This window comes from Lutjanus erythropterus, chromosome 6 (genome assembly GCF_056507025.1).
Source record: "Lutjanus erythropterus isolate fLutEry1 chromosome 6, fLutEry1.hap2, whole genome shotgun sequence".
Taxonomy (NCBI): Eukaryota; Metazoa; Chordata; class Actinopteri; order Lutjaniformes; family Lutjanidae; genus Lutjanus; species Lutjanus erythropterus.
In genome coordinates, this window is record NC_139322.1 from 34,050,875 (window position 1) to 34,061,744 (window position 10,870).

Consider the following 10,870-nt stretch of genomic DNA (forward strand, 5'->3'; position numbering starts at 1 on the left):
ACATCCCAGGCTTTTCCCTCTCTCTCCTCCTACTCAGTTTGATCACTTTCAGGCTGAAATGAATCGACAGATATCGATTTGTCTCATCAAGTGGTATTTGTGTGAGCCCTGCGTTTGCAGAGTCTAGTGCCACCGCTTCGTTTAAGCCCTCTGTCTCCTTCATGTCACCGCGCAGGTGAAAGCTCATCGCCGATGTGTCTGGGATTTCACTTTTGCTCGCTGTCTGTGTTTGTTTCAGGTGCTGGTTCAGCTCAAACACATACCTGCTGTATATCACTCATGGGCCCATTCAAGCTGCGCTGCTTGTGAGTAACTAACAAAAGAATACTTAACATGTACTGTATATACATATAAAAATATGAGGTGTTCCTTGAAGGTTACTATGAAATGATCAGCCAAAGATTTTTATTTTGCTCTGCTTTTCAAATACGTTTCAAAGGCAGACTGGTTCTTTTACCTGAAACTCAAAATGTAAATCAACACTGATATACATGCAAATACACAGTCAGTTCAAACACGCTGCTGTCAGTTATCAGTCAGGTTATCTTTCATTTGAATTTTATTGTAGATTTTCCAAAACATACAAACATACAAAAATAACAGTATGACAATACAAGGAAATGACAAATCATTGGAAGGAGTGGAGTTTTACAGTGTTTCATTATTTCATATTCTTAGAAACACAGACACATTTAGGATTTTTCAACGTATGCTTTGCTCCAACACATAAAAGTGTCTTTATATCTTTACTGACTTCATCAAAATATTAACAAAACAGTTTTGTTTTTGCTCCCAGTTTTCATGAGTTGAGGTAAAAGATCTTAGACTTCTTCTCCGCACACAAAAGGTTTATTTCTGACAACTTTTTTTTACAAATTTGCTCAAATTCATGTTAAGTGAGCGCTTCTCTTTTGCCAGAATAATCCATCCACCTGACAGGTGTGGCACATAGAGATGTTGATTCAGCAGTATGATTACTGCACAGGCGTGCCTTAGACTGGTCACAAGAAAAGAAAATCACGCAACACAGTGCCGTAGATGTTGCAGGTTTTGAGGGAGTGTGAACTGTTCCCTACCATCTTTTCCAAGAATTTTGTCACTACATCCAACCAGCCTCACAACCATACACCACTTGTAACTATTCCAGTCCTGGACCTCCACATCTGGTTTCTTCACCTGCAGGATCATCTGAAACCCAGCCACCCTGACTGCTGATGCAAAAGTTGGAAGAATTTTTGCACAAAATATCAGAAACCATCTCAGCGAAGCTCGTCATCCTCTCCAAGGTCTTGGCCCATAACCGACTTGAGTGGATAACTGCTCATCTTTGATGGTGTCTGGCACTTTGCAGAGGTGTTATCTTCACGGATGAATCCCGGTTGGTATCAGGCAGATGGCAGACAGAGTGTGCGGTGTCATGTGGGCGATTGGTTTGCTGATGTCAACAAGTGTCCCACGGTGGTCATGTGGTTATGGCATGGGCAGGTATAAGCTACAGACAACAAACACAGGTGCATTTTATTGACAGAACTTTGAATGCTCAGAGAGCGTGACAAGATGCCGTTGTTGTGCTGTTCATCCACTGGCAGACGTTGAAGAATCTGTGCACGTTTTCTGGGAGCTGAAAACATCCCAGTTCTTGCATGGCCTGATAATCAGGAGACATGTCACCCACTGAGCATGTAGGAATGGAGGTCACAACACAGAACAGATGTGAAAAAAATACTGACTGGTTTTCTGCCCTGAAAATACATATCTGTAGCCAAAACAGCTCTATACGCCACCCCTGTCAGGTGGATGGATTATTTTGGCAAAAGAGAAGTGCTCAGTGCCTCGGATTTTAACAAAGCTGTCAGCAAGATTTGAGAGATATAAATCTTTTGTGTGCACGGAAGAAGTCTTAGATTATTTGACTTCAATTCATGGAAAATAAGAGAAAAAACAAAAGTGTTGCATTTATATTTTTGAGCATATACCTATTTAAAGATATTTAAGGGTGCACATGAGATGTCAATCAAAGCAGTGCTTATAGAACAGAAGATGAACTGAGAGAACTTTACAATCTGCAGAGAAAATATATAATAAGATTTTTCCAGCTTAGAGACTGTCTGTCTATTCAATCTTGAATATGAAATTGAAATTGTTTAGTGAACTTCCACACTTGAAATGTACATGGATTTAATGGACTACCGTAGGCCTAAAGGTGTAACAGCACAGGGGTTTGGAATAAACCAGTGATGTTAAATCCAATGAGAGATGCGTGGTCTAAACATATTCAATTTAAAATACTCAACAGACTTTACTGGGTGTCTGTGAGAATGCACAGGGGCAGGACTGAGTCATTCAAACCTCCGTTGGCGATGCCAAGCAGTCTGGGTGTAGGTGTTGGTCTTGCTCCTGCTCTATGCCTTCTGAATGGCCTAAAAGCCTAAAAGGAAATGAGAGAATAGGCCGGAAGAAAGCCCAGTGGCTCAAGGTTGCTCTCACTACAGCAAAGAGGTTCATACTGAGGCAGTGGACAGCGGGGGATGACAACCCTACTTACTCTGAATAGCTCTGAATGACATCTGTGAGGACATCTAACACAGATCAGGGAAATGTAAGCTTAGATAAGTTTGATGTGTGCATAATTTAAAATCAAGCTTACAGTTCACCATGTTCAACTGGCAGAATGGGGATAGGATTATGGGCGGAAGAAAAAAGGTTCCTTCCAAGTCAAAAATTCACCAAGGTATTTTTATGTATCTACATGTGGATATGTGTACGTGCATACATGTTTGTTTTTGTAAATACCAATCTATAGGACGCATTCGACTGCATTTTTGATGTCTGTTAAAGAAATAACAATAATACAAAGATCTTTGAGAGTGTATCTCTAAGCGTGTATCTCTCCCAGCAGCCCTTAACAGCTGCCCAGAATCATAGAAAAGTACACGAGGTTGTCCACCGTCCCCCACAAACACTGCAGCATTAACCTGAGACGGTTTGATCCAGATTACCTCCAACAGAGACAGAGACACCAAGGTCTTGCTCTCATCTTTGATGTGTCTGAGTATTGCTATTGGTGGAGGAAATATCTGTTTCTAATTTTCTTTTATTTCAGGCATATGATATTTCCACTGTATGTTGTTTCTGATGAACAGTCCTGCCAATAAAGGCAGTGAAAATATCAGTTTCTAATTTACTACCTATTGCCAGTAAATTGAGCAAAAACTGTTGTAGGAAGTTGTAGGAAACCAACTTGTACTTTGAAGGTGTCGTAATAGTGCCACCATCAGGCCAGTTATTGTAATTCTTTAGATGAGATTTAAAAGTTCAGTCAAGTCAAATACTCTCTATCAGTGACATGACAGATTCATATCTCTGTCTCCGCCTTTCTTTTCCACTTTCATTTCATCTACCCATCCATCTGTCCGTCCACCCACCATTCAATCCGTCCAGGTGAACTTTTTCTTTCTCCTGAACATCGTACGGGTCCTGATCACCAAGCTGAAAGAGACCCACTGCGCCGAGTCCACAGCCTACATGAAGGCGGTGAGAGCCACCCTCATCCTCATCCCTCTGCTGGGTGTCCAGTTCATCCTCTTCCCCTGTAGGCCAAATGAACGCATCAGCCGGGCCATCTATGAGTTCTTCATAAATATCTTCAGCCACTTCCAGGTACAGTCAACAAGAGCTTAGAGTTTGAACCAAATGATACTCGTCACAGAGACTCAAATCATGTTCAACACATGGTGACATTAACTCATTTTACACCGAGTTTTTGCTCATCAATACATCTCAGTTTACAAGATTTGACATTTTCTGCTTCAAAAACAGTTGGTGTTTGGCATGAAGGCTTTTCATAGTATTAAACTCCCTCTGTTTTCATTAAGCAGCAACATCAAACTAAAGAGCAATTTCAACTATTTCCATCACACTGTAAAACATGATGGAGCCACTCTCTGCCCTTGAATGTGAATAAACAAGGGCTGTTTAGCTTCTTGCTTTTAGAAACTGAACGTTCAGCTGCTCCTTGTATCAACATTAGTAAAAAATGTTTTCTTGTTTTAGCCAGTTTCAAATGAACAGCAACTATAGAAAAAAAGAAATCTTATTTAGTCCTTGTTTTCAAATAAAACTGAGCGATACTACGGATTAATGTACATTAATTATGTACAGGATGACCTCATCAACATCTGTTAATGCATTGATATTTAATCCATGTCCTGTTGCTTTGCAGGGACTCCTGGTGGCAATCATATTCTGTTTCTGCAATACTGAGGTATGTTAAAACTATAATACTTCATACTTCAAAGAGATTTTATATCATGGAAAATTAACAGAAACTTCAAGTAGATCAGTTTCCATATACATGACAATAATGTTACAAATAATAACACATTATAGTGCCCATGTCTATAATGCATTAAAAATGTACTATGATAAGCTATACTGTGCTTATTGCAGTGTATAATTATAATTATAAGCACTCATAAATATTCAACATGCTCTATGACAGTAATCATAACACATTGTGAAGTATTTTATAATGACTTATAAGGTCAAGTATCATAATACTTAATAATTTCTGGTCACTCACTGACATTTTTTGGCAAGGATCTTAGTGTTTTATAATTCTCATAGTTTATAATGTGATTAAAATGCAGTTTGAAATTATTACAATGTATAACAACTACAGTTTTTGTGGAAAATGTTACATGAATGAAATATAAATATCAATCACTCAATTGTTCGTCATCAAACAGTTAAGTCAAATTAGAGTACAACTATTACTTTTTACTTAAAGTAAGTAATGACTTATGACCAGCTTGTTATGTTTGCCTGTACCTCAGGAATTTCATTACTTCACTTAAGCACCCAGTTACCTCTTAGAGTAATTTATAATCACTTTATAATGCATTATAAGAGTCATTATAATGTATTTTCAAAAGGTTATAATGTATTACAGCTATGTAAATTATAATATACTGTTATCCTTGAAACAAAAGTCAGCAAGTTAACAGCAGTTATGAAGTATTATGACACTTGACATTATAAGTCATTATAGAATACTTAATAAGTTATAGTTCTGAGTTATGATTGTTATAAAGCATTATGGATATTTGATGAGTGCCTATTACTAATAATTAGATGGATTATAAGTATGTTTATAACACATTATAATGCATTATAGACATGGGTGTCATAGAAAGTGTTAGCATTATTATTTCTTTTTATATAAATGTCGGAATAATGTCAATAGAAATGTCAGTGTAACACATTATAATGCATTGTAGACATGGGTGTCATAGAAAGTGTTAGCATTATTATTTCTTTTTATATAAATGTCAGAATAATGTCAATAGAACTGTCAGTGTAACACATTATAATGCATTGTAGACATGGGTGTTGTAGAAAGTATTAGCTTTATTTGGTTTCTAAAGAAATATATCATACATATAATTTTATATGTAATGTTTATAATGCATTATAATACATTATAGACATGGGTGTCAAGGAAAGTCTTAGCTTTATTTGTTTTCTAAATAAATGTCAATGTAAATGTCAGTATAACACATTATAAGTATGTTTATAATGCATTATAGACATGGATGTGGTAGAAAGTGTTAGCTTTATCTGGTTTCTAAAGAAATATATCATACATATAATTTTATATGCAATGTTTATAATGCATTATAGACGTAGGTGTCATATAAAGTGTTACCAAACAAAATATTGAAAATGTTATTTAAGCTGACTGTCTTGTTTTGTGTTGATGTCCAGGCCCAGACTGCACTGAGGAGGAAGTGGGCTCAGTGGAAGTCTGCCTGGGGTAAAACCGGCTGGGGAGAAACACCCATCTCCAACAACCACTTTAACTACCACAACTCCTCTATCACCGAAACCAGCCGCGCCACCATCAGCTTGGAGCAGCCCGCCACCGCGCCCTCTGGACACGACGAAAACAGCTATTTCCTGTCCAAGGAAACACAGAACACCAACGGGGAGCAGAAGAGCAAGATGTGCAGCAACGGGGAGGTGGACATGGTCAACAAGTTAGAGACCACTGACATCTGACCGGAGGAAGCCTGGAGGTGACGGTTGTGGTGCCAAACACACACACACCTACACTTACTTGTATGAAGACACAGAAAGACAGAAGACTAAAACACTGAGAGTGCAGGTGACTTTTCAAAATAAAGGTTATAGAATGCACAAAATATCTGAAAAGCACTTAATTAGTATGTGATGTTCACACACATACACACACATTTTTACAGTAACAGCTGCAGACTGGACTCGTATAAAGTCTTCTCAGCACAGTAAAGGTGTTTCTATACACGTGTACTGTTGCTGGGATGAAATCCACTTAATGTATTTCAGTATTTTTTCTAGTTTTCTAAAGGAGAAAGATACAAGTCCCAGACCTGCCACTTTGATATCACAAACACAGAGCTGTGCGTTTGTGTAAGCTGTTGCCTTATGAAGCCTCTGAATGCTTTACCCGAGCACCACTGTGACCAATGAATCCTAGCCCACTGATGTGATCTATATGTTCTTTTACATGCTTTTATCTAAGACAGATAATACAATCATCACTGGCCTGTGGAAAGCCAGCATTAAGCTCTTTTTCTGAAAATACAAACAATCATGTTAACAGGATGAAACAACAAAAAACGACTCTCTCAGAGGCCAGAGGGCTTAAAGTTTTGAACATGCACTACTTCATTTTGTAGATAATTTTGGATTAATCTGTCCTACCAAGGCAAAACGCAGTAACTAGCCCTATATGTCCAATCAAAATGGAAAAATTACACATTAGCACATTAGCTAAAGCAAGCGAGCTAGGCCTGTATCAAGTTTAAGCTAGCTGGTGAAATAGCCACAGCTACCTTTAGCTAAAGGTAAACCTACCTTTTTATGTACTGATTTTTTTCCAGCCATCATCTGTGATTGGAAAATATATCTTCCGATAACATACATTAATTCAGCCTCTTGTGGCACCCATATTGTTTTGGTGAGGTTCGTTCTCCTTTAAACTGGCCCTTCGCTAAGCTCCGCCCTCCTTAGTTACTGTTGCTACGCCTGCCAAGCTTTCCATTCTGGCAGTGCACAGATGCTGTTTACAGTGAAAACGTTTAGCGTGATTTTCTACCAGACATATACGAGAGCAATACACTGTTGTAATTTTCCCCTACATTTTGTTAAGATTATCCAAAGTCAGTGTTTTAGCTATTACAAAATTCTATGTGTAATGTTTTTTAGGGGGGTAAAACAAACCCTAAAGGCCCTAGACCTTTCAATCAGTTGCAAGGTTTCAGACAAACTGAAAAGTTAAACCTTTTTTCTTTGTCACTGTTTCTGTAGTTTCTGCTCTTTGCCTTTGTAGGGCAGTAGTGTTGAAAGCAATACAATACAATTTTAGTTGGTAGCTTTTAGTCATTGCCAGGTAAATATTTAGTTTGGACGCCGATCTGAAGAAATGTTTTATCCCCACATGATTGCTGTAAATTTTGTTTGTCAAAGTTGACAGTTATGCTTACATAAATCTTCAGTTTGCCAAAATGATTCATTCACTACTGTAATTGCAAATAAACAGACCTCATTCAAACATGGAATGTACTATGTTGAAAGGGCTTTTCATACACAGCTTTTGTAGGCTAGCTGAGTAGGAGATACAACTCCTAACTATGAAATTTCTGTCTAAGTATGACATCCCGTCTCACGACAGCTAAACATGTATGTAAAGTAGTGTGTAGCCTTGTCTGATTTTTACTTCGTGGAACTAAATGTTGTTCTGAATGTTTCCTAATTCAAACTGGGAGCAGAGCTTTGAGTACAGGAGATTTACTGGTGCAGAGATAATGGAGGGCTGCAATAATATCACCCCTGCTGACTCCCAGTCATTCTCTTCACTCGCTCCATTAAAAACACAGCGTTAGGGGGGATTTTAGCCAACAAATAGCACACATACAACACATGTAAAAACATTATCGTGTGTAAAATAGTGTGTGTGAGGAGTGTGCACATGTGCGTCCTACTTTGTTACAATTTTTGGAAAAACTTATTTAATGTCCTACAATCCTCACTTTCTATCGTGTCATACGTTTTATTGTAATGGAAAACCTGATGGAAACAAAGATGAGACATTTAGAATTCCATTTTAAAATGTTTCTATGCCAAATATACCTTTTGCAGACTGACACTGTGCCAAATTAGTGTATAAATTGTTAGGAATAAATGTTTTTTGTATCTCTCATTGACTCCACTTCAGTCAGTAAGGGATTTTCAAAGATCTGTCATGTCTTTATTATTACAGTGTTCCTATTGCTTTGTAATATTTTGTGTAATTATTGTTTTTGGCTGTTGAAACAGGCTCTATCATGATTTCTAATGGTTTGTATTATTGTTGCAATATTCTTTTTTTTCAAATGCACAAATACAATTTACTGCCACTTCATGGAGATATAATTTAATAGTTTTTCCACTGCAGTTGTACCGTGCTGTATGTACACTGGCAGGCTGCAGCACTCAGCACCTTTTCAGTTTCCACTGGAATACTGAGTCTTATGTTTGAACGTCAGCTGGGAGCAAATGTGTTTGGTGTTCCTCCAGGATGAATCCATGCACAACTTACCGGGAATACAAATGTTCCAGTGTGGCTACAGCAGGGTACACCAATGCACGGGGAATAAAACACAATTGTGGTAAGAAAACAGAAGGCTCTGTTAGAGAGCGGCTGTTCTCAACTCATTCTGCACAAGGGATCCCACCCTGTACAGTACATTTTTGTCAGTGCTGCCCAGTAGAGAAACAGCTGTCATGGACATATTTGTAAAGAAATTTGAGAAACATTCCAATAAGACGTCAAAAGAAATGTTCAATTCAGGCATATTACTGTGTATATATATTTTTAACACTGCCATCTATGTGTGGAAATAAAGTTATTTGAACATAAACCTGTGGTATTCAGTTCTAATTCTGAGTGAAAGTGTTTAATCTGTGCACCAGTATGATTTTCCAAGGCTGATAAATATCTTTGTCCAGAACTGCACTGCATTTATAAGGTAATTCAAGTACTGCTTTTTTTCTTACAGAGGGGAATGTATCTGTTTCACAGCAGGCATTTTGACATAAAATAATATAGTAAACACAGATGTTACCAATATTATTAATTAATAAAGTTCTATTCCACTCAGGTCAAACAGAATCAGGGTGCTGCTGTTGAGCATGTTGGCTCATTTGAAAGGCTCCGCTACACTAAATGGAACAGGACCTTAATCAATATGATTGGTAACACCTGTGTTTGCCCAATTATTTTATATCAATAAGGCTTCCCTGAAAAAAAGACACTCTAGCTATTGTTCTTTTAAAGGACTAAATATGTGCAAAATATGTGAACAACTTGTCTTTTTAGATCTACTTTGTTCTAAAAAGAGCAATTTTTGACCAAAAAAATTGCAAAAAGTCTGTCTGGAGCCGCAGCTATTAAATCCTCTATTTTCCTTTGAAACTTTTCTTTTTTGGATTTGGCATCCATAGCTAACCACGGGAAATTCAAAATTAGACACTTGTGAAATTTAAATGAAAAGGTGCAGACAGACATAGACTATGACACACAAACATTATTCAGTGTACCGGCTCCGGCTGCACATTTTTACAGTTGGAGAATGTGAGAATCACTTTAGGCCTACAAAAATGATGGATAAAAATTAAAGTGTTGAAAAACGTCTGAGAGGGGCAAAAGTGCCATTTAAGACTGTGGAGCCGCAGACTGCAGACCACTTCTACAGATCAAACTACATAACAGTACACAAAGAAGTAGTTAAAATGGGCTGCCTCCACCCTAACCTACCTGCAACGCCCGATTTTATGTTGTTTCTTTAAGTCAGTGTTTGTACAAAGCCCCCATCCCCACACCCACTCTTATATGCTCTTTTTTTGTCAGGTTTAGTAAGCCCCCTCAGCAAATACATACATATCCAGCCTAAATATAAAATCCACTTGAAACTGTGTGATATTAATGAGAGGGGTGTGCTTGAGAAGACTTACAGAACCCTGCAATGTTTTTGAGAGAGTCTGAATCTCAAATAGTTTCCACACACAATCTGCGCCTGTATTTTGAAAATAACATTTTTGTCACATACTCCCAACATTGCTTCACGTACCCCTGGGGTTACATGAACCCTTGTTTGGGAAAAGTATACAGCTAGGGCACTGTAAACAGGGTATGGGTCCAGAGAGAGCAGGCCAGGGCCTTTGGTAGAGAGGTCACTTGGGGACAGAATCTGTCAGGACTGTCTTTGCAATGTCTTTTAGAGTATACTGAATTCCCTCTTTAACTGTTATTCATACACTATTATCTCGTTATCTGCAGTTGTTGCAGTGTGGTTGGTGGTGGTTTCACATGTGGCTGCTGTGTTGATGCACAGCTGCTGTTTAATGGCTTTTGCTGCAGACGTGTACGCGCAAAAGGATGAGGTCCCACCGAGATTTGAACTCGGATCGCTGGATTCAAAGTCCAGAGTGCTAACCATTACACCATGGGACCGGATGGTACCGCCATGATAGCTCGTTGGTTTATGAATCATAAACGCATTTCATGTACAACGATAATTTGCGCACATTCACAGATGTATACACGCGTTGTAAAGCTAAAATGGTCTTTAATTGAGCTGGAGAACAACGACAGAGCTGTTAACTTGGTGAGCTAGCTGACAGTGGCTAATTTAACTGTTAGCTAGCTAACGTGAGTACCGTTAGCCCGAAAGCGCTCTTAGCTAACGCAAACTCCGTGCTAACTCAAACATAACGAACCTTAAATAACGTATGCTGAGGTTACACGTGTTAATGTATACACTACTTTTGACTGCAAACGCTGAAAAAT

General features: G+C 38.2%; 1 protein-coding gene and 1 non-coding gene across 2 annotated transcripts in view; one reads left to right on the plus strand and one right to left on the minus strand.

Annotated features, from left to right (window-relative positions):
- calcrl2 (calcitonin receptor-like 2) overlaps positions 1-8,942 on the plus strand; it is a 39,872-nt gene extending 30,930 nt beyond the window's left edge. Inside the window, exons 10-13 of the mRNA XM_084721755.1 lie at positions 239-305; positions 3,442-3,660; positions 4,223-4,264; positions 5,767-8,942. Coding sequence (XP_084577881.1) covers positions 239-305; positions 3,442-3,660; positions 4,223-4,264; positions 5,767-6,060 — 622 coding nt within the window. The 3' untranslated portion in view covers positions 6,061-8,942. The remainder of the gene's footprint in view (positions 1-238; positions 306-3,441; positions 3,661-4,222; positions 4,265-5,766) is intronic.
- A 1,520-nt stretch (positions 8,943-10,462) lies between these two features.
- trnaq-uug (transfer RNA glutamine (anticodon UUG)) lies at positions 10,463-10,534 on the minus strand. The gene has a single exon. It is a non-coding gene; the product is annotated as a tRNA-Gln (tRNA).
- Positions 10,535-10,870: the final 336 nt, after the last annotated feature.